The sequence below is a fragment of the Delphinapterus leucas genome, chromosome 12, assembly GCF_059928025.1.
Source record: "Delphinapterus leucas isolate spDelLeu-1000000601 "Yukka" chromosome 12, BTC_Dleu_Yukka2, whole genome shotgun sequence".
Classification (NCBI taxonomy): Eukaryota; Metazoa; Chordata; class Mammalia; order Artiodactyla; family Monodontidae; genus Delphinapterus; species Delphinapterus leucas.
Genome location: NC_143140.1, coordinates 81,862,485 through 81,886,559, shown reverse-complemented (window position 1 = coordinate 81,886,559; position 24,075 = coordinate 81,862,485). Strand labels below are relative to the sequence as shown.

The 24,075-nt window shown below is 43.7% G+C and overlaps 1 protein-coding gene across 1 annotated transcript in view; it reads right to left on the bottom strand.

The window, feature by feature from the left end:
• Window positions 1-24,075, bottom strand: part of AKAP12 (A-kinase anchoring protein 12) — a 98,560-nt gene that overhangs the window by 38,328 nt on the left and 36,157 nt on the right. The window contains exon 2 of the mRNA XM_022559274.2: window positions 6,044-6,146. Coding sequence (XP_022414982.1) covers window positions 6,044-6,146 — 103 coding nt within the window. The remainder of the gene's footprint in view (window positions 1-6,043; window positions 6,147-24,075) is intronic.

Sequence of the window (24,075 nt, the reverse complement as noted above, 5' to 3'; positions counted from 1 at the left end):
AAACATTACAAAACAGGATACAGCTTGAGAAAATGTCATGTATTAATATTGTATTTGAAGTACCAAAGTGTTGGAAGGGAGACCCCCGTCTGTCTATCCAGCCCTCATATTTGATAGCATCACTGGGCGTTCTTATTTAATTGCAGGCAGGTCAGGGTCTGATTTCGTGTTTCCAGGCAACAACACCTGGATAACCAATGGTGGGCACCTGTGAGAGCCCAGCACCGGAAAGCACCAGCTTTGTCAGTGGTGATGCAGCAAAGGAAAGGGAGCCTCGGATACATCTAGAAAGCTCTGGTATTTACGTAGGGAATGAACTGATATAAAGGGAAAAGCAAACAGATCCTCCTCTCCCATATGAGTGAAAATGTAATATTGTTAACTAATTTAAAACTGTGTCTTCACTTATTCAAATTTTTTTTGAGCACTTACTATGTGTCAGACACTGTTCTAGGCTCAGGGGATTCAACACTGAAACATATAGATCCCACCCCGACCCCCCCATCCCAAGAAATCTCTGCTCTCATGGTTCTTATATTTTAGCAGAGGTGGGAGGTAAGAGACAGGCAGACTGAACGCCAGATGTTGACAACTGATGTAGAGAAAAATAAAGGAGGCACGGAGGGTAGTATTTGTGCAACACACATGTCTTCATGAGAATACTAACAAGGTACCAATTATGTCACAAACTGAAGGAGAAAAGGGATTGACTCATAAAAACATTTCTTCCCAGTTGGGAAAACTGTATCACAGAGAAACAAGTATTTTGGAGGATCATCTTTTAACAGCAACCTAGAGCAGCACTTGGGGTACTCATTCTTCACATAAAGTTATTAAATGATCAAAAAGCAAAGAAGAACAACTTTTAACTCCCAAATGGATTTTCTGTAAGGTAACAAGATCCAGGGGGAGGGCTGTGATCATATCCCAAAGGCACTATACACCAGAAGCTGCCAGGTTCAAGCAGCAAATTCAATAAAGGCCAAGACAATGACATTCAGCACCGTTAGAAACATGAAATTCCCCACAGTGCTGCAGACTCAGCTTCTAGATAACTGAGCAACGGACACTCCATTTTTGTTACTGTATCTGCAGGGAAAATATCAGGATGTAGAAAAGTAGAACCTTGAGAAGGATAAGGAACACACTCTCTTAAAGACTTCTGCTTTAAGTGACAAGATTTTTTTGGCGCGGGGGGGTATTTTTTCTTGGGGGTGAGGGGATGTTTTCCAGGCTCGCCTCCCAAGTCAGAGAAGTCACGTGCAGTGAGTCACGTGCATAGTTCCTTAAGCAGCTTCCGCACCATTCTGCTCAGCATAGCAAAGCCTGTTCCCCCGGTTTGCCGGCTGATACTTGCGGCCGACCCCAGAGTAGCAAATGCCAAGGGCAGAGTTCTCAGCTGCGGCTTCATCGCTGCTGGTGTCAATGCCCTCACTCAGGGTATGCAAATAGTATAAGGCATATGTGTGCAAAAATTCAAAGACCAAGGAGAGGACCACCACTGTGTGTTTATTCTTTCATACAAGCAAATGTGACCTGTGACGGATGGAGAAAACATAACATTCACAGGCTTTACAACGTTTGCTGTAGCTACTCTGCAGAAAGACAAATCTCAAAGAACCCCAGAAATAACTGTCTTGTAAATGATACATTCAAATGTGCTAAGATCACCGTCACATGATTAACTCGTACATGGCGATGAGTTCAGTAGGCACTTTAACAAATATGTTATTATCAAAATAAAGAGGTCTTGGGACTTCCCTGGTGGCACAGTGGTTGAGAATCCACCTGTCAATGCAAGGGACAGGGGTTCAAGCCCTGGTCTGGGAAGATCCCACATGCCGCAAGCAACTAAGCCTGTGCACCACAACTACTGAGCCTGTGCTCTAGAGCCTGCAAGCCACAACTACTGAGCCCACGTGCCACAACTACTGAAGCCCGTGCTCCTAGAGCCCATGCTCCACAATAAGAGAAGTCACCTCAATGAGAAGCCCACGCAACACAATGAAGAGTAGCCCCAGCTCGCCCCAACTCGAGAAAGCCCATGTGCAGCAACAAAGACCCAACGCAGCCAAAAATAAATAAATTAATTAATTTTTTAAAAAAAGAGGTCTTAAGTTTTTTGATTTTGTAATCCTTAATTTCCCCATCTGTTTGGAAAGAAAATAATCTGCCCAACAGATACTAAGACTGAATCAAAAAAAGAAAAATCTAAAAGTTTTAATTTGCAAAAATTTAAAATCTAAAGTTGGACCCGGACTGAGATATAATGTTTTAAAAATCATTCTTGCTCAGGCACCCATAGAAACTCATAGAAAACCATATAAACGATAGACTATAGAACAAATGACAATCTGGGTTGGGAGGGGTCTTCTTTTTCTTTAATCTTTCCAGCAGAAGAGATTAAAATCAGCAGAAGCAGATTTTCCACAAAACGAACGGCACTTCGTGCGGCCCCTGTGAGTGCTAGGCGTGGCATGGCTGGATAGAACCTTCTGGTTCGGAAAAGGCTGTATTGTGATAAATGCTAAATCGCCTAAAAAGAGCTCAGAAAAAAGGGACTAACTCCAAGGCTAAAGTAATTTGTTGTGAATTCTTTTTTTTCTTTCATTTTAATAAATATTTGTTTTCATGCCTGACTGTATACTCTCTAAAAGATGGCCCCTGAAATTATATAATCTTCAAGCTCCCTCCAAAACACACACACGTGTGTGTATATCTATATCATCTATATCTATATCTATATGTGTGTGTGTATATATATCTATATACATATATAGATATATATGTGTGTGTGTGTGTATATCTGAACCCTACTGCATAGTTTTGAAAATATTTAGTAAGCAGATCCCTTTTTCTATCATTTAAAGAAAGTTTACAAGGAAACAGGATTTCATTTTCATTATAGGAAGAGGACTGGTTCTGAATTACCAGGATTTCCGGTTTCAGAAAGAGAGTAAGTCAAGGTAGAAGCACATTTTGCATATTCTACATTTGTCTAAATATTGTCTGTCACTTTATTTATTTATTTTTTTCTTTTGCGGTACACGGGCCTCTCACCATTGTGGCCTCTTCCATTGCACAGCACAGGCTCCGGACGTGCAGGCTCAGCAGCCATGGCTCACGGGCCCAGCCGCTCCACGACATGTGGCATCTTCCCTGACCGGGGCACGAACCCGTGTCCCCTGCATCAGCAGGCGGACTCCCAACCACTGTGCCATCAGGGAAGCCCTGTCTGTCACTTTAAATTAAAACCCCTTGAGCAGGAATGCCCCTCATTTGTAGTTTTCTCCCATCCAACGATCCACCTATGCCAGGACCAAATTCCACTGCTGGCCAATCCTCCTAGGGACCAGGGTGGCTCAGGTCTTTCCTTACTGAAGTGGGCAAGAGTAGAAACCAAGGCCCACCAAATCCTACAAATAAGCATCACATACCAAATTATGCCTTCATTTACATTACAGTAAGCCGCCATGTAGGACACGGATTCCTGGAAATACATAAAATCTAACCACAGGTTATCACCTATGTCAAAATAAAAGCATGAAAAAATACTGTTTAATAATTTAACATAGAGAATTTTCTGCATTTGCATTGCAGACAAAATAGGAAAAGAAAAACTAATAAAAACAAGTGTACCAGGCTGCCTCAGAAACACCCTAACAAGCCAAAGCAATAACAGTTCTGATCAAAACAGTAAAAGCTCATCCCAAAGGCAGAGCCTCCGGAAATGCCTCTGGCGGGGGTGGGGTGGCCTCTGCAGCCCTGGGCCACACGGGGGTCCTTTCTAGGCCCGCAGGCCTTTTCAGGATCTTGTGAAGGACAAGGTATATTAATCACCACTCTTCCTGCAAGAGGCATCTGTATTTGCTCAGACCCCCAAGGCCATGGTAGGCTCAGGGAGACAATGGAATAATCACAGGGTGGGAACAGAATCACTTTCCATAAAAATCAGTGTTTAAACACATGGCTGAAAAGTGAAAGAAATTACATCTGGACTAAAGGAAGATAGCCAGCGGATCTCCAGTAAACAGGCCACAGATTAGACAGGATTTTCACGCTACCTAGGATTGTATGGAAACAAGGGCATCACTGAAGCCCCTCCCTTCTCTTATCAACACTCCACACCAGATCAGATGAAAAGGCCTGGCCCGACACTCCCTTGGGGGTATATTTCAGTGATCCCACATTGCCAAAATACTTCCTGAAGCCACTCGCCTTTCAGAAGAGCCCTCCAACCCAGCGCACTTTCCCTTCTGGGTTTTCATTCTACCCCTTGCTCAGAAGATGCCATCCCAGTGGGCAAGGCTGTGGATGTGGCCCACACAGCGGGTGAGAGCTCGTGCTTGGAAATCTGCTGATCTGGGTTTGAATCGAGATAGGACCTGTCTCACCGGGTTACTGCTAGAGGCCATACTGCACAAAAGGCACAGTTCCAGGACCCATAATAAAAGCTTGTGAAGTGTTGGCTGTTCTTATTCTCCTCCCTTCCAGCTGGCAGCCCCTGTCCCAACAAATCTAAACCTAACCTCCCCTCAGTCCCCAGACCTTATCCCACACCCTGACCTCAAACGAGGGCTCCTCCAGAACTCTGAGCAGCTCTCATCTCTTGCAAAATTCATTAGGTAATCAACACGTTGCCTTGTCTTAATCTTTTTTTTTTTTTTTTTTTTGACCATGCGGCATGTGGGATCAAACCGACCCGGGATCAAACCCGTGCCCCCTGCATTGGAAGCCTCGAGTCTTAACCACTGGACCACCAGGGAAGTCCCCCTTAGTTTCATCTTAGGGAGCCTTCCATAGACTAGCTTGTCTCCCCTGGTGGACCGTTTCTTAGCTTTCTTCACCCTCCCCAAAGCACAGGGCACGGTGGCTTGCCCATCCATGGAAGGCTCCAAATCGGCTGTGGCTTGATTTGATTCAAAAGTTATCATGGGAAGGACAGAGCGTGGGACTCTGGAATTTGAGTTGGGGCCGTTCCAATTACTTTGGTAGAAATTATTTGAAACTCTCGCACTAGGTCGTGCAGATCCTCTTTCTGTGAGGCTGTATGTATTTCTAGCTTTATATGGTGCCTGTGGTGCTATAGAAAGATCAGGATTCCCACCAACTTCAAAAGCAGCCCCCTGCTTGCAGCAGCTCCACAGGGGCATTGAACACGAGGAGAAACGGGTTCCACATGTTAGAAGAATCTCATCTCACCGAGGCAATGGCCAGTCTCCTTTCACAAGACTTTCCCTTCATTTGTCTTATTCACATTACATGTAAGCGTGAGTTCACTTATGGAAAATGATCATTTTGTGCCTCTTCAACAGCAGTGGCTAAATGATTCCTTTATGACTAAATGGAACAACGAGACAAGAAACAGGAACAGAGGAAGGTTCTTCTCCAACACGTGGCCTTCGCAAGAGACCTTCTTGTCAAGGTGCTTGATTCTGACCCCCAGGTGTGGTCCCCAGCCCCTCCACGGGCAGAAATCAAACCAGTGATAGCATGGTCACAGATTTGCTTTCCAATAAACACCTCTTGAGGATCTCTGGGCTCAAGAGCTATAACACATGCGCATATCATAGTTTGGGCAAAGAGGTATGCACCTTGAAATGTACACTACCAGAAAAATCTTCGCAAGGCCAGTAGTCTACTCTAGAGTGAGAGATACTGACTCTGAAAGCAACCAAGACTTAAGCATTTCCAACAAGAATTCACGTTCGACATCAGACAAGTAGTTGGAATAAGGCAACAATAACAACAACAACAAAAAGATCATGAAGTTTCAGGCAAGGATGCCTAAGAAAAAGGAAAAACAACTTCACTTCCATACCCAAGCGTTACTATAAGCTCCCACGGGGCTATGCAAACGGCCAGATAAATACTTCTTTTTGCAATCAATTGATTGCTTTTGTTGTCAACATCACCCACCCCCAGGTAGGATGACAGTGCCCATTCTATCCAGGCCTGTTTTTATTGTTCTGCAGGGATCCGTTGCAGGTGTTGTTTGTCCTCCAGCCCCTGGTTCTGCCCAGTCCCCCGCAAGGCGACTTACCATCTGTGACAGTTTCCTCCTCCTGGCCATTCAGGGCTCCCTCCTGGAGGCCTTGCTCGGCTAAGCCATTCACAGTGGACAGTTGACCATTCTTCTGTAGTAGCTACGGGGAAGACAGAACCATGTAAACTTAATTTCAATCTTCACAACCAAGTTAGAAACGATACTGTAAGTTCAAGAATATAAATCATTTAGAGGAGAAATACAGAGAACTGGAGGGCTAGTAACAGTGAAGAGTTAAGTCTTTTTTTTTTTTTTTTTTGTCTGAATGATCCAGCTATCTTACAAAAGATACAAGGAGCTATGAACAAGCAGATAGGACTCTGTATCTGGATAAAGGTACACACCATTCATGCATTCGTTCACTCTTCTGAAAAACCAGACATAGGCCTGACACACAACACCCATCATTCCAGGTCTGTTTGAGATTTCACAACGACTAAGTCAGGTGTAGTCCCAGACACTTTGAGCTTACAAACTACTGTGGAAGGCAGATAGCCCTCTGAAAAATATTTTTTACTTTAAAATAATGTTTCCTTGTGATTAGACACAAGATATGCATATTTGGCTGGAATATATATCTAAGCGACAATGTGTCCTTCTCGGGGAAGAGGGCAGACATTTAAATAAATAATTACTGAATTGCAGCTATGGAAACTGTCACGAAGAAGGAATACATACAGCAAATGACAACAAACAGAGGGCCATGACCTAGGCCAGGGTGTCGTGAAGGCTTCTCGGAGGAAGTAAAGGTAAAGCTAAGATCTAAGATGCCAGCAAGGGGTATGTGAGCAAAAGGTAAAGGGGAGGCAAGTGAGAAGGCCCCGTGGTTCAAAGGCCAGTGGATCCAGAGCCCAGTGAACAAAGAAGAGACGCCTAACATGTGTGTTCATGACTCATTGTATTTTCCTTAAAAATATTATTAAAACGGTGGTTTACAATCGTCCCCATAGGGTAGCCCGTGCAATTGACGTCATCAGATACAAAAACAGTAGACATATAGACATGCCCAGTTTTTTTTTTTTTTCCGCCCCAGGGCTTGCAGGATCTTAGTTCCCCAACCAGGGATTGAACCCGGGCCCACAGCAGTGAAAGCGTGAGTCCTAACCACTGGACTGCCAGGGAATTCCTAAGACATGCCCTAATTTTTTAAATCCTGAAAATATAGGTTAAAAGTTTTAAACCAAATAAAAATCGTACAATAGGGCTTCCCTGGTGGCGCAGTGGTTGAGAGTCCGCCTGCCAATGCAGGGGACACGGGTTCGTGCCCCGGTCCGGGAGGATCCCACATGCCGCAGAGCGGCTGGGCCCGTGAGCCATGGCCGCCGAGCCTGCGCGTGCGGAGCCTGTGCTCCGCAACGGGAGAGGCCACGACAGTGAGAGGCCCAAGTACCGCAAAAAAAAAAAATCGTACAATAACCACTAGGAACCTAAGGATTTCAACAATGCTTTATGGTCCACATACATTTCTCATTTTCCTTAAAACCAACTTAGCGCGGTGCTGCTGTTTCCATTTTACAGATGAAGACACCGAGACTCAAAGTGATTACAGAGGGGAAGGCTGGCCGGCCGTGGGTCCCAGAGCTCAGCCATGGCCTGAAGGCCAGGGCTTACCACCAGCTACTTCCAGAGATTTTTCTTTTTCTTCTTCTTTTTTTTAATACACAGATGGTTTCTTTCTTTTTTTTTTTTTTTTTTAGTATTTATTTATTTGGCTGCACTGGGTCTTAGTTGCGGCATGCGGGATCTTTAGCTGAGGCATACGGGATCTAGTTCCCTGACCAGGGATGGAATCTGGGCATCCTCCATTGGGAATGCAGAGTCTTAACCACTGGACCACCAGGGAAGCCCCCAGAGATTTTTCTGCAACACAACAAAGTGTTGGAGGACCTGTTACTAAGCACAATGACAAAATGCCTTAAATAGTATCCCACAGTACCCAGACCCGATCATGCCAAAGTAATCTCAAAGCTGGACACTCTGTTTGGCATCATTCCATGCCGTTTACAGGCCAATGGGGCATGCTGGCCAAACCACAGACTTCCATCAGAGCCTTGAAGGGAGTAGATCCAATTCAAGACGATCAGTCCAGAAGGTTCGAATGGTGCTGAAATGGATTTCACCTGGCTGTTCCCTGCTCCCAGCAAAGATGCCCTGCAACTGCAAAAGCTGCCTTCTGAAATACCGTCACTGTACTCTAATACTCTCACTACAGATGGGAGAGCCGGCTTCAAAATGTGCATGCTGAGTCAGTGTGTTAGAAAGGATGCTCAGATTACACTTCCACTTAAAGTCTTCTCTTACCAAAGTATGAAAGATGGGAGTTTTAAATGAAACCTAAAGACGAAAGCACAGGAGATGGGGCAGGGGGGTATCCCCACAATGCACATCAGCAAAAATGTCAACGTTTAGGAGTATTTTAACTAAATTCCACTCGTCTTACGCACAAGTTAGACTGAAATTTCATTAAGAATGTGATGAAGAGCTAGTGGGGGAAAGCAGGAAATGCATATTCTTGTGGGCTACATGGTCAACCAATGAACCTGAAACCTAAAAAATTTAACACAGACAGCATGGCATGGCAACCTAAGCAGGGGAATGAAAGACAGCCATTCTAATACCTCGATTTCAAGTCAAAAAACGTTGGTCAACTGTGCTCCTAGTTTAGGACCCAGAACTCTGAACTTTATTATAGAGTCTAGAGTTCTACAGAGTTTCTATAATTCTTGAGCTGTTTCTCACAATTCTTCGTGAATTGTCAAATCCAAGACATCTTTAGCAGGAGTCAAATTGAGTATCTTCAAACTTGAGGGATCTATAGGACACGGCACAAATTTTCATCTACTCTTTTAGAAGTGTTACACGTATACAGTGATGTATTACATTAGATGATATAAAACAAAATGAGTCTTTGAGATCACCTGCCAGCCCCCTTTATGGTCAAGCGTGATAAGTAAATTGTGGATTAGTTATTCCCCGTGACCACAGGGCAACTGTCTTTACCTCAGAAAGGCACTTGCTGACTTAACTTTGGTGACAATTTATGACAGCGACATTACTGAAACTGAGTTTTGAGCTTATTTTATTATATGTGTAGCTTGGGTCCAGCAAGTGTGCCCAAGCTCTGACCCATGAGTGATGTCTTGAGCACTCAAAGCCCGTGACACACCAGCCCTCCACACAACAATGGGACGTCATTCCATTCAGCCATACTCAGACACTTCCACCATTCTGTGTTTCACTTAGAGATGCTTTTTACAAAATCTCACGTGTTCTTGTACATGGATAATTCACTTTTTGGCCAACCCAATCTATGGTGTTTTTGTTTTCCTTTTGTCCCATTCCCAACCATCTAAATAATTCATACTATTGTTAAGGGTTCAGGTGCTTCTGAGAGTTATCAGCACGTTAAAGTCACCTCAAATGGCAAGAAACCTAACCCACGGTTCCTTAACGCTTAAGTTCTTTCTGTCTTTTCTATGTGTTTACATGCACACAAGCTTTCTTTTTTTAAAAAACAAAAATGGGGGCTTCCCTGGTGGCACAGTGGTTAAGAATCTGCCTGCCAGTGCAGGGGACGCGGGTTTGAGCCCTGCAGGAAGATCCCACATGCTGCAGAGCCACTGAGCCCGTGCGCCACAGCTACTAAGCCTGCGCTCTAGATCCCACGAGTCACAACTACTGAGCCCATGTGCCACAACTACTGAAACCTGCGTGCCTAGAGCCCGTGCTCCACAACAAGAGAAGCCACCACAATGAGAGGCCTGTGCACCGCAACGAAGAGTAGCCCCCGCTCGCCGCAACTAGAGAAAACCTGCGTGCAGCAACGAAGAACCAATGCGGCCAAAAATAAATTAATTAATTTTTAAAAAAAAGGAGAATACATGCTTTTATAATCTGATTGCTTCGTACACTGTGGATGCATTTCTTTGTCACTAAACACACATCTGGCTCGTCCTCAGTCTTTCTCTCTTTTCTCTGTAACTCAGACGCCCACAGAAGACAAGGATTTCAGTTAAGCCCAGATAGACCCTGAAAGACGTACAGACACAACTCAGTGACACACGGGGTGGGAAGGGCTGGAGCCAGATGAGATGCGAGGGGAGGAAATCGGTATAGGATTGAAGTTTCCAAACACGTTCATGCTGAAGCTTCCTCACATAACTTCTTTTTTTTTTTTTTGTGGTACTTGGGCCTCTCACTGTTGTGGCCTCTCCCGTTGCGGAGCACAGGCTCCGGACACGCAGGCTCAGCGGCCATGGCTCACGGGCCCAGCCGCTCTGCGGCATGTGGGATCTTCCCGGACCAGGGCACGAACCCGTGTCCCCTGCATCGGCAGGCGGACTCTCAACCACTGCGCCACCAGGGAAGCCCTGTCACATAGCTTTATCCATCCACCTTGTTCTTACTTTTATGAACAGTTAGGTCTTTTGAGATGAGAACTAGACTTCAAAGGCATGCTTTTTGCACTGAAACACAGCTAGCACCGGGAAACCTATTTTCCCACTGGATTTCTGCTTCAAAAACGGTAAACGCCCCCTTTGAGCAAATCAAAACCCTAAATGTTTTCAAGCTCATCTCCCTTGAGTGGGTCAGCCAGAGTTTATTCCCGTAAAGCATTACCACATTACAACTAAACAAGCTTTTAAAAAAAAATCTTGAATGCTTCCAGCAACAGTGTTGTCCTCTCATTCCTCTAAGGACAACAACAGAAAACATCAAAATGGTAGCTAAGGCACGGCAGAAAAGCCACCCGATGTCTCTGTCCCCTTTCCTTCTCCACAGGACGGCCCACAGCTTGCTCTGAACCCCTTTGCAGAGTAAGCTGTAGGGGTATCAAGCTCTTTAATGAACATGCTAAACCATGAACAAAACGGGTGAGCTCCTGACATGTGTCAGGATGCTGGGGGAAAAGGAGGTGAGCCCACGAACCATTTCCTCACAGAGTGATGCTCCCGGCTCCACCATCTCACTGCAGGACCAGCACGGGTGGGAGCGGCCAGAGCCCTGCAGTCCACACAGCAGATGAGGCTCTGAGCAGAGCCACTGGTCCCAACAATAACAGCAAAACCCAAGAAGCAGAACTATTACATGGCTGTAACCAGGAAGGAACCAGAACCTTGTCAATATAAGGAGAACACATGCACAAATGATGAGAATAAAAAAGATAATCTGGAAATGATTTTAAATCCCATGACAGAACTTATAAAGAAGACTCTTCAGGGACTTCCCTGGTGGCACAGTGGTTAAGAATCCGCCTGCCAGTACAGGGGCCACGGGTTCAAGCCCTGGTCCGGGAAGATCCCACATGCTGCGGAGCAACTAAGCCTGTGCGCCACAACTACTGAGGCTGCAAGTCACAACTACTGAGGCTGCATGCCACAACTACTGAAGTCCGTGCACCTAGAGCCCGTGCTCCGCAACAAGAGAAGCCACTGCAATGAGAAGCCTGCGCACTGCAACGAAGAGTAGCCCCCACTCTCTGCAACTAGAGAAAGCCCGCGTGCAGCAACAAAGACCCAACGCAGGCAATAAATAAATTAATTAATTAATTTTAAAAAATGGTATCAATAAAGCACATGTAATAGTGTAGAGATGTATTTTATGTTGTAATATTAAATTTAAAAAGCAAACTAGGGGCTTCCCTGGTGGCGCAGTGGTTGAGAGTCCGCCTGCCGATGCAGGGGACACGGGTTCGTGCCCTGGTCCGGGAAGATCCCACGTGCCGCAGAGCGGCTGGGCCTGTGAGCCATGGCCGCTGGGCCTGCGCGTCCGGAGCCTGTGCTCCGCAACGGGAGAGGCCACAACAGTGAGAGGCCCGCGTACCGCAAAAAAAAAAAGCAAACTAAACAGTTATAGGTACAATATGATTACAAATATATATAAGAACATGCCCCAAATAGCTAAATAAGTGGTGATAACAATATTACCAAATTGTTAATATCACAGTATACCAAATAATCATCGGGGAGGGAACTATGAATTTTTCATATCCTTTGTTTTTCTACTTTTCTGTGTTCTGTTCCTTGTCTGATACACCTGATTACTTTTATAACTGGATGGTGGGAGAGAAGCTTTTCCTTCACACGTTTTCCTGTCTTAGTTTGCTTATTGTTAGTATGGCTGGGAGACAGTTCAGAAAATTCTGCTTCACCGATTGCCAGTCACATGGATTTTCATGGGAAACGAGAACTGCTTTAAGACAGGAACTTGACACTGAGATCATATTTCAGGAGGCTTTTCATGCAAACTAAGCCATACTCACTCCTCCACCGTGGAGGACATGGCGGACTCAGAAGCAGAGCGGAGGGCTGGGTGCTCTGGCGCAAGATGAAATACTTCACACCTGGTGTTGTATCATTGTCGTAGGCTGAAACTTGGTAATTCCAGGTCAGCAAGCAGGAGGTGGCTGGGAGATCAGGGTCTGATCTGCCATCTACTTGATCTTTGGCCTTGGGAACATTATTTAGCTTCTCACAGCCTCCTCTCTTTTTCTGTAAGCTGGGTTAAGAATTCATTTTCACCTACCGTAATGAATAACTGCAGCTTCACCGCACACATGTTAAGTGGCTAATAAGTCAACTACTAACGTAAGTTTTAGCAGTTTTTGTTCTACCATTTGGTCAACAACTGCGATCTAATGGGAATGAATTGTCCTGTGCCCATTTCCCCTCTAAAATGAAACCTCCAAGACTTCCTTCCTGTTGCCTCCAAGCTCTGCACCCAATAGAACATCTGGTGTGAAGACTCCTAATTAGACTTCTTCTAATTTTCTAATGGTCTGGGTGGGAGAAGAGAAGCAATGCAGTTTATACAAAGGTCTAAATGGAGGGTAGCCACCTGAGTCTTTTCTTTTCTTTGTTCTTTTCTTAACCCTAGAAGGTACAGGGGAAACAGCAGACAGAGCACAGTCAGGCTCCTGTCAGCCATGGAACCTTATCTCTGAGCTCATTTTCCCAATTATAAATTGAAACTAATACCATCTCTATTTTCAGGCTGGTTGAGATTCAAACGAAATATTTGGGAAAGTTCTCTCTCTAATGGAAAAGCTCTCAGAAGCCATTTTATGTCTGTCCACTTGATCAAATCAAGGCAAAGCTTGTACTCCAGTATTTTTCCAGCCCTTATATCACACTAAGGATGCCTTTTAAAAATTGTCCTCATGTTTGTGTTAAAGAAGGTTTCTTTCTTTCTTTTTTTTTTTTAATGTGATTGGATTATAGCTGATTTACAATGTTGTGTTAGTTTCAGGTGTACAGCAAAGTGATTCCATTTTCAGATTCTTTTCTCATACAGCTTTTTCAGATTCTTTTCTCATATAGGTTATCACAGAATATTGAGTCGAATTCCCTGTGCTATACAGTAGGTCCTTGTTGGTAGTGTGTGTATGTTAATCCCAAACTCCTGATTTATTCCCCCCGACAACCCCCGCCGCAAGGAGGGTTTGGAAGGAGGCAGCATTAGATGTGAGACGATAAGAAATCCAACAAAATGAGACATCTGTGTACAGGGACCGCATCTCACTACACCCACTCACGAGCACTTGAACAGGGTTGTAGCGCAAGACTCAGGCAGCCCTACAGTAAAACGGCTGTAGCCTTGCTTGGTCACAAGAAGAGAAAACAATGGCTGGAGAGAGGTAGCCTTTTCTGCCTAGGATTCCTGCTTGGTTTGACCCTCAGGTAGCAAAAGCAACGTATGCTGCTGTGGGAATGGGGCTGTAAATGACATACCACGCATCCACACCTCCACACCCAGAGCTGCGTGGGAGCTCTGAGTGAGCCCATCCATCAACACCGACTAAAAAGCTGACCATCCTTTTGGCTGAAGACTCACTATGTTCAATAGCCACAGCTCCAAACAGTATATTCACTCTAGAGCCATGCTGTCCAAACAGCAAACATGAGGACCATGGTGAAAGTATTTCATTCCCCCTTTTATTTAAACACAGGCACACAAAGCATTTTCCAATGTATTTTAAAATTTCTAGAAATAGGCTGAAAATAAGAGGCTAAAGGCAGAAACTGATGACTCCATCAGCAGTCCGTGTTTATAAGAATTTTAGAGGGGCAACAGCCCTAACTGTTGTGAGCAAACTGGATTGAATTCTTTAATCCCTCTATGCCTTCCCCTACACAGCCATGCTTTCCAACAAGTTAGCTTTAACATGCTGTGTCTTGATATGAAACCTCTCTACCACAAGGACACGTCTCTTCTGAGATGCAGAAATAAAACCGTATGAAAACATCAGTTGTTAAAATAATTTTTTAAAGATTTTCTTTAAGATTCTAAAAAATTATTGTTAATTCTATAAAGAGTGACAATAACGTGGTTAGGTTTTTATAAAGTCCTCAACTGGGGACTTCCCTGGTGGCGCAGTGGTTAAGAATCTGCCTGCCAATGGCGGGCACACGGGTTCGAGCCCTGGTCTGGGAAGATCCCACAGGCCGCAGAGCGGCTAAGTCCGTGTACCACAACTACTGAGCCTGCGCTCTAGACCTGGCGAGCCACAACTACTGAAGCCCATGCACCTAGAGCCCATGCTCTGCAACAAGAGAAGCCACCACAATGAGAAGCACGCCCACCGCAAGGAAGAGTAGCCCCCGCTCGCCACAACTAGAGAAAGCCTGCATGCAGCAACGATGACCCAATGCAGCCGAAAATAAATAAATAAGTAAATAAATTTATTTCTTAAAAAAAGTCCTCAACTGTTAGAGATATATAATAATGGAGATATATAATAAAATATGGATGACATATCTTGTATTTGTTTTAAAATAGGAAAATAAAATTTAAAAATTAGACAAAATAAGACTGGCAAAATGTTGATTACAGCTGAAGCTAGGGGACGGGTACTTGTTGCTATTCTCTACTCTTGTATACATTTTGAAATCTTCCAGAATTAAAAGAAAAAATAAAATTTTCTTTAGTGAACCTTCTCACAGAGTTAAATTTTGGGGTATAGCCAATAAAATCTGTAGACTCAAGAAAACCTCAGTGCAGTCGAGAAAATTTCAAAAGTTTTATATTTTAAACAGTAAAATGTTTCACCCCTTGGTAATCATCTAATTTCTAATTAGCTCAAGATATACAGTAAGCAGGGCTAAGGCAATTCTTAAATATTAAGATATATTTCTAGTCTATGAATTTAAAAAAAGATTTAAGGCAATCTATAAAAGAAAAATGAGAACTTTTAACTTGCAAAGCTTTTCAAAGAGAGAGAATATGAACTACTTATCAAGTTTCAGAGGTATTGTCAAAACATCGGGCCAAAAGCTCTCTCAAACCACATGAAATTGAGAAGAGCATGTACCCCAGGTCAGGGGTGCTTCTAGCGACCTCTAAAACGGAGAAGTCCTTGTCTCCAAGAAACTGGCCTTTAGAGATCTCTTTCTGATGCCAGTTTTCCTCCCGAAAAGGAGGACAGACCCTCCTGTCAGTGTGGCAGCTGCCCCACCTCTTAAAATCCTGGTGCCCTGAAGCCTCTGACCTTTAAAGAAAACCTCTGTTTATTTTTAATTTCATGCTACTTTTCTCCACTCGTATATTCAGCAAACAAAACCGACAAACAAAAATACGCCCTTACTGGCTGGTAACTTTGCTTTAAATATGAGTGAGTTCATTTGAAGGACCAGAAAAGGGGGCGGCATCTCATCACCATCACCCAGAGTCAGTGTGGCCCCCTTCCTTCCAGCCCCACCCAATGAAAACAGTGGTCCAGCTGTCTGACCCTGCACATACTACCAATTTATCCTGCTGGTCTTTACTTAGAAATCTGACTGTGAGTCTACAGTGCTGTTCAACTAGACAACATCCCCCAACCCACAGCCAGAAGTAAAAATATTGGCCAGAAAGCCACATTTAACCAAGTTTATACCTAATTGGCGGAGAGCAGTTTTGTTGTGCTGCTGTTTATTTTATTAATTTAATTTAATCAAAGTGGAAAAAATTCTGATGTTCAGAATACAAAGATTAATCTTATTTTGCTTTTGAAATTGCATTGCTCCCTATTTATGGAAAGTTTCTGGAACATTATCTGCACAGCACATGAGGGTCCTTAAATGCCACTTGGTGAAGGGTGTACATACCAGATAGACAGTCTCTGGTCATTGTCTACAAATCACTAATTTTCCTGTTTCTCGTAGTTTTCAGTAAAATTTGTGAAAATTACTTAGTATAGTTTTAGGAGGAATAACACAGGCTCACCCCTCGACATGAGAAAGAATGAAAACTAGGAGATATCCATTAAAGTCCCTAGTTTGCTTTTAGCCTGTGAAATTAAATTTCAATTCAATTGAATGTTTCTACTCAAATATTCAAATTGTTGAGTGTCTTAGAAAGTAATATCTCTCATATTATTTATTTAAATCCCAAGGGACTTGGCCACTACAGGTGAAGTCATTTTATGAGGAATGGTGTCTACAATTTAGGCCTCTAAATCTCAAAGATCAGCATTTTTCAAACTGGTATCCAAGAATATCAGTATACCAGGTATTATCAACACCTGTGTATTACCAGGCTTCTCTCAGAAGCGTTCTGGGCTCAAAATCAGCTTGCAAAACTCTGACCTAGACAGTTAAGCAGATTTAATTAGAATTTAGAGACTCTTGAATGTGCATTCTGAACCTCTAAGGAACAAATCATTACAGCATTTTCTCAAGTGACTTGCCTACAGAACCCTTTTTGAACCACATCCATTAACATCTACCATAAGTAAAGACACCAAGATAAATGCAATATGTTTTAACACACGACATTTCAGTCAAATATTCCCCTACATTAAAACGTTATAGTTGTTTTAAAAAGTATTAAAACTCCTGGGTTCTCTGGGAAAGTATGTAAAAGAAAACAAAGAGCTCTAAATCTGGTGAGGTAGGAGATCAGCCATGCTGATTTCAAGCAAAGGGAATTTATAAGATCTCTGCTTGAGATGAAGGAAATGAAAAGCACCACCGACCCAAGATAGCAATTCACTGAGTGAAGATAGGTCACCACAATTCCATTACGTGAAATGCCTACCTGTATTGTTTGGAGTCCTCACACAATTGAGGTCTGTATCATACTTAGGACAGAGAGATGCTTGATAAACACAACTTAAGAAACCTGTGTGGACAGCTAAGTCAGAGGACTGATACTACCTAACTTAGTATAAAACTACAGTAATCAAAAGACAGTATGGTGCCGGTGAAAGAATAGACAAACACATCATGGGAACAGAATAAACTGCCCAGAAATAGACACACACAGATATAATTCTAATCTTTGACAATGGAGGCAACTTAATGGAGAAAGGAGTCTTCTCAACAAATGATCCTGGAAAATCCTATGTCCACTTGCAAATAAAGCTGTGTGAACATTCGTGTACAAGTCTTTGTTTAGATACATGCTTTCATTCCTCCTGGATAAATACCTAGGTGTATTTCCTAGGTATTTATATATTTATATACCTAGGTTATATTGTCGGTATATGTTCAACTTGTTAAAAAAACTTCCAAACTCGGAGCTTCCCTGGTGGCAGAGTGGTTAAGAATCCGCCTGCCAATGCAGGGGACATGGGTTCGAGCCCTGGACAGGGAAGATCCCACATGTCACAGAGCAACTAAGCCCGTGAGCCACAACTACTGATCCTGCGCTCTAGAGCCTGCGAGCCACAACTACTGAAGCCCACACGCCTAGAGCCCGTGCTCCCCAATAAGAGAAGCCACCGCGGGCTTCCCTGGTGGCGCAGTGGTTGAGAGTCCACCTGCCGATGCAGGGGACGCGGGTTCGTGCCCCGGTCCGGGAAGATCCCACATGCCGCGGAGCGGCTGAGCCCATGAGCCATGGCCGCTGAGCCTGCGCGTCCGGAGCCTGTGCTCCGCAACGGGAGAGGCCACAGCAGTGAGAGGCCCGCGTACCACAAAAAAAAACAAAAACAAAAAGAGAAGCCATCACAATGAGAAGCCTGCGCACCGCAACAAAGTAACCTCTGCTTGCCTGCAAATAGAGAAAGCCCGCGCGCAGCATCGAAGACCCGACGCAGCCAAAAATAAATAAATTTAATAAATTTAAAAAAAACAAAAAACTTCCAAACTGAACAACATGGATTAATTTTATTTTATTTACTTTTTCTTAAGTTTTTTTTTTTTTTTCATGTAGACCATTTTTAAAGTCTTTACTGAATTTGTTACAATGTCGTCTCTGTTTTATGTTTTGGTTTTTTGGCCCGGAGGCATGTGCGATCTTAGCTCCCCAACCAGGGATCAAACCTGCACCCCCTACACTGGAAGGCGAAGTCTTAACCACTGGACCATCAGGGAAGTCCCAACATAGATTAATTTTAAAATAATTATGCTGAGTGAAAAAAGCAAGAGAAAATTATACATGTGGTATATTCCATTTATATACATTTCTAGAAAATCCAAACTGATCACAGTAACAGAAAGAAGATCAGAAGTTACAGAAAGGAGGGGGAGATTACAAAGAGGCATGCAATTTGGGGATGTGTTTGATATGCTCACTATCTTGATGGTGACGATGGTTAGACAGATGTAGATGTATGTTGACATTTATCAAACTGCACACTGTCAATTATTTCTCAGTGAAGTTGTTAAATGCAATGAGAAAAAAAAAAAGAAAGAAAGAAACTTGGGAATCCTAGGCCAAATCTCTGAATCACCAGCGTCCTCCTCTATGTGGAAACTATGCAGAGGAATTAGGACATGAGGCTTCCCTGATGGTCCCCACAGCACACCCACGTGTGCCATCTCTCCTCAGGGGGTAGTGCTAACACTCGTTAAGAACCAGCCAGTCCTCAGCCTCCTAGAATCAGGAATGAACTCTAAGCATTGAACTTGAAGAACTGTTTTTTTTTCCCTCCACCAACTTGTCCTGAACTAAGAAAACACAATCCTACTTCTATTATGTTGGATCAATGATACAATCCATCTTACTTGAGTGAACTATGGCTGAACTGAGGTGTCCAACTGGGAGAAAAGACTAAGCATAAGCAGCCCAACTCAAAAGATTCTTGTGTTACGACAGGGAACACGTCCCACTCGGGTTACTCCGTAAGCTCCCAAACCTGCTGAAGTTCCCGGTTTTACAGAAAAGTGAGCACCTACCATCTGTTGGTTGGTTATTTGACTGTGGCCCCAGTGGGATGAGGCTCTACAGATCTTGTCAAGTTAGACATCTCAGGATACAGACCCGGAAAGCTTATATTCTCGTGTTATGACAGAGCACGAATGTCAAGTTACTTTCTTCCCATTTGATCAGTTGCACCTATAAGATGTACAGGGCAAAGCAACTGCCTCCACAAATCCCAAATGCAAAGTAAGAAAAATATTACTGTGAAGAGAACGATAAAAATGAGTAGCCTAAAAACACAAGATTGGTGTTTTGAAACTCTTCTGACAATTGTCACATGTCTAGTTCCTTTTGAGCCCTTGCACCAGAGTTTCATTCTTGTAGGTTTAGAAGTCACGATCCCAATTCCCACCTAATCCTTACACACCATGTCATATTCCGGGAATTACTCTCTTGGTAAATGACTGCTTCTTTCAAAGGATGTGCGTTCAGTAGTAAAATAATTACGTCACATCCTTGCTTAGGAATTCAATAATACAAAATGTTCTAAAATCCACCACATGCCATAGGAAGGCTAAATAGTGTCTGAGCCTGACAGATAAACAATTTTGACAAAGGAGGAAACCAGCGTTATCTCGAGTTTAGATTTTAAGGTTCAAAAAATTTTAGATGCTAATATTACTTCTTTTTGGCCACGCCCCACGGCTTGTGGGATCTTAGTTCCCCGACCAGGGATTGAACTCAAGCCCTCCCCAGTGAAAGCGAGAAGTCCTAAACACTGAACTGCCAGGGAATGCCCTAATACTACTCCTTCTGATGAAAGACTTGTCCCTAAGACACAAGCGTCAGAAACTTCACCACGGAGGGAGTCCCAAAAATATACAGTGCCCAAACTTTGCACAATAAACTCCAATCGCCAATACAAGACGCACATCTGGGATTGAGTACGGGTCCAGTGGTAGAGGCTCATCATTACCTGGTTATAGGAGACAAGGCAGAGATGAGAAAAGGGGAAACACAAGAAAGTCTCTTAAAAGAAGCTCTCCTTAGGGCTACCCCGGTGGCGCAGTGGTTGAGAGTCCGCCTGCCGATGCAGGGGACGCGGGTTCGTGTCCCGGTCCGCAAGGATCCCACATGCCGCGGAGCAGTTGGGCCCGTGAGGTATGGCTGCTGAGCCTGCGTGTCCGGAGCCTGTGCTCCGCAACGGGAGAGGCCACGGCAGTGTGAGGCCCGCGTACCACCAAAAAAAAAAAAGAAGCTCTTCTCCTATTCTGAGATGTTTATTTGCTCGTTTAAGTAGCCCAGCGGAGCATGCATCGCCTCCTTTGGCAGGTAGTTCTACACCATGTTATTGTGGTAGAGAGAGATGGAACAGATGTTAACTCCAAATTTCGCCCAACACAAACAACATACTTTTTTTTTTTTGGTCACGCCGCGCGGCTTGCAGGATCTTAGTACCCCGACCAGGGATTGAACCCAAGCCCTCAGCAGTGAAAGCACCAGGGAACTCCTAGCGACATACCATTTAATTAGGAATATAATTGAGACCACTGTCAAAGTTAAACAGCATACTTTATCGGTATGCAAATTTAGTGGCCATACTGCTTTTGAACCACATTGCTTAAAATGACTGCTGATTTAAAAAAAAAAAATCCAGTTAGAGAGAACATATTGATCATCTTGTTGCTACTTCAGTTCTAAGCTTGTGATCCATTTGACTGAAAAAGAAAACAGGCAAAGTTCTTGTCTTATTTTCGGTAAAATGAACTTAATTTGCAAAGATGGCCCATCTAAGATAATATGATTTAGAATCAACAATTGCTATCCTATAATGTTCTACCCTAAATATTTCTAGCACAATCACTGGAAAAGCTAAGATACAGAATAGCAAACCTGCCAATTGCTACTCCACAAAGAGCCGCGCTGCGTTTGCTAAAAAGCATCTATTGCTTCCTGGCCTGAATTCGAAACTGCTTTTTGATTGATTAAATGTCTGCCTCACATCTGCTTCTTTTTGAAGCCTGCTAAGCAGGGGGTTTCACTGCTAGAACCTCTCCTGCCTGAAGCTTTTAGGAGAGAAGGCAACCCAGCAAGGAAGGAAGGGGAGGGGGCCAGCCAGCGGCCAGTGAGAGCTATGTTAAGCCATCCCCAGGGACGTCCAGAAATGCCTCCTTCTATGTGAAAAACACTAAAGAAAGTTTCCTATACTCCGTGGCATGGATTATTTAACAAAGTTATTAAACATTTAGCTCTGATAATGGGCTTGAAGATGCCATTCTGGAGGAATCCATTTAGGGTCTGTGATGGTTAACAGCAGAATTAAAATGATAAATTGAAATGGGTTTCTCTGACGTGTGTGCTTAGCCCTGTACTCCCCGGAATTCCAATGGCCTGCTGCATACCAGAAGAAGTGACGTGATCCAGTCCTGCAGCAACTGCAGCATGGCTACTGTTTATCAGTAAGTCTGGTCGGACTAAAACAAGGCCTTTGTCTAGGCCCACGGATTCATAAAGGCAGTTAATGGCAGAACACATCCTTAACCGGTAGAAATGCTACAAAGCTTCTCTGGATCCACATAGCACAGTGCAGCAAATGAAAAGCGGGCATTACAAGCAGACAGATGGGGAGGGGTGCCCAGATCCGTTGCTTATTAGTTGTAAGAGCTTTGAGCACATTTGCCATCCTCTGAGCCTCTGTTTCTTCACCTATACAATGGCGATAATACTATGCAGAGTTGTCATTGTGGCCACACCCCAACTCAATTAGGCCGGCATCTCTGGGAATGGGACCCGGGGTATAATATTGACAAAGGAAACTGATCATTGGTGAGTGGGGATACCGGATTCGGTCACTGGCAGAGACTTGAACCCAGCTCTCAAAAGGAAAACAAGGGGTGAGGGATAAATTAGCAGATACACACTACTATATATAAAACAGATAAACAACAAGGTCCTACCGTATAGCACAGGGAACTATATATACTCAATATCCTGTAACAGACCATAATGGAAAAGAATATGAAAAAAATATGTATATATTACTGATTCACTTTGCTGTACACCAGAAACTAACACAACATTGTGAATCAACTATACTTCAATTAAAAAAGTAAAGACAGGGGTTTCCTTGGTGGCGCAGTGGTTGAGAGTCTGCCTGCCAATGCAGGGGACACGGGTTCGTGCCCCGGTCCGGGAAGATCCCACAATGCCGCGGAGCGGCTGGGCCCATGAGCCTGCGCGTCCGGAGCCTGTGATCCGCAGCGGGAGGGGCCGCAGCGGTGAGAGGCCCATGTACCGCATTTAAAAAAAAAAAAAAAAAAGAAAAGAAACAGTGACTATTCTAAGAACAGGTTGATGCTGGTCCATACACTTCTTCGGTCTCAATGGTAGGCTTCCAAACCATCTTGTTCAGATGCCTCTTCCCAAGCCATGCCTCCTGGACAAATAAAAGCATCTTCAAACCAGACAAAGCAAAACCAAACCCAAACTGACGCAAACCCTAAACATGCTAGTCATCGTGTTCCCTAAGGAATAAAGAGTCACAACCAATGTCTCTGCAAGTTAAGCATCTCTCAGCCTTTACTTTGTAAATTTATTTATTTCATTTATTTTTACTTTTGGCTGCGTTGGGTCTTCGGTGCTGCGCGCAGGCTTTCTCTAGTTGCAACGTGCAGGGACTATTCTTCGTTGCGGTGCGCAGGCTTCTCACTGTGGTGGCTTCTCTTGTTGCACGCGGGCCCAGTAGTTGCAGCACATGGGCTCAGTAGTTGTGGCTCGCGGAAGTTATAACTCAGGATGACAGAGATCCCACAGTTCCAGCCCTGGTCCAGGAAGATCCCACATGCCGCGGAGCGGCTGGGCCCGTGAGCCATGGCCGCTGAGCCTGCGCGTCCGGAGCCTGTTGCTCCGCAACGGGAGAGGCCACAACAGTGAGAGGCCCGCGTACCGCAAAAAAAAAAAAAAAAAAAATTACTAGAAACTGGAAAATATATATGGCTTTCTTCACCATATAGACTGTCCAAACAATTTCCCTTTCCCTCTACAACTCACCCAAACAGTAAACAGTAATACTTTGAATATTCTTCTGCTTTCTTTACGTAATCAACTCCTCCCTTTTGGCATGAAACTTTTTTTTTTCCCCTAAAAAAGAGTAAATTGCTACTGGAGAAGTTAGTATTAAAAAAAAACTTTTGATTGTCTTAATACTCATTTGTCTCAAACTTGTGCATTGTTCTTCTAAAAAAATCCCCTTTTCACCTTTTCCATAAACTCTCCATTGAGGATCAGAAGCTTTCTGGTAATCAGTAGTTTGAAAAAGACACACACAGAAAATGAAATGCAGTTTTCTCTGATGGGTACTATTACCTCCTGGCAAGGAAAAAATAGTTCAATAGCAAACAATAATGTGAATGATTGCCAGGACGGGAAATTATTTGGTATCCATTCATATAATAATGGGGAATTGTTTTGAGATTGAAAAGTTTTTATATCAATTAGGTTAGCAAATATCCTATAAAACTGTCTCTAGTTATTGCCTCTGGGAAATAGGGGACGACATTTTGCTTTAATATGTAAGTTTTTATGATGGAATAGTATTACTTGAACTCAGTAGACTCCCCACTCTGTTGCTTCATAAATTATGTTCTTCACAGTAATTATTCTTTCTTTAATATAAATTTATTTATTTTATTTATTTATTTTTAGTTGTGTTGGGTCTTCGTTTTTGCACGCGGGCTTTCTCTAGTTGGGGCGAGTGGGGGCGACTCTTGGTTGTGGTGCGCGGGCTTCTCATGGCGGTGGCTTCTTTTGTTGGGCAGCAGGGGATCTAGGCATGTGGGCTTCAGTAGTTGTGGTTCGTGGGCTCAGTAGTTGTGGCTCGTGGGCTCTAGAGCACAGGCTCAGTAGTTGTGGCACACGGGCTTAGTTGCTCCACAGCATGTGGGATCTTCCTGGACCAGGGTTGG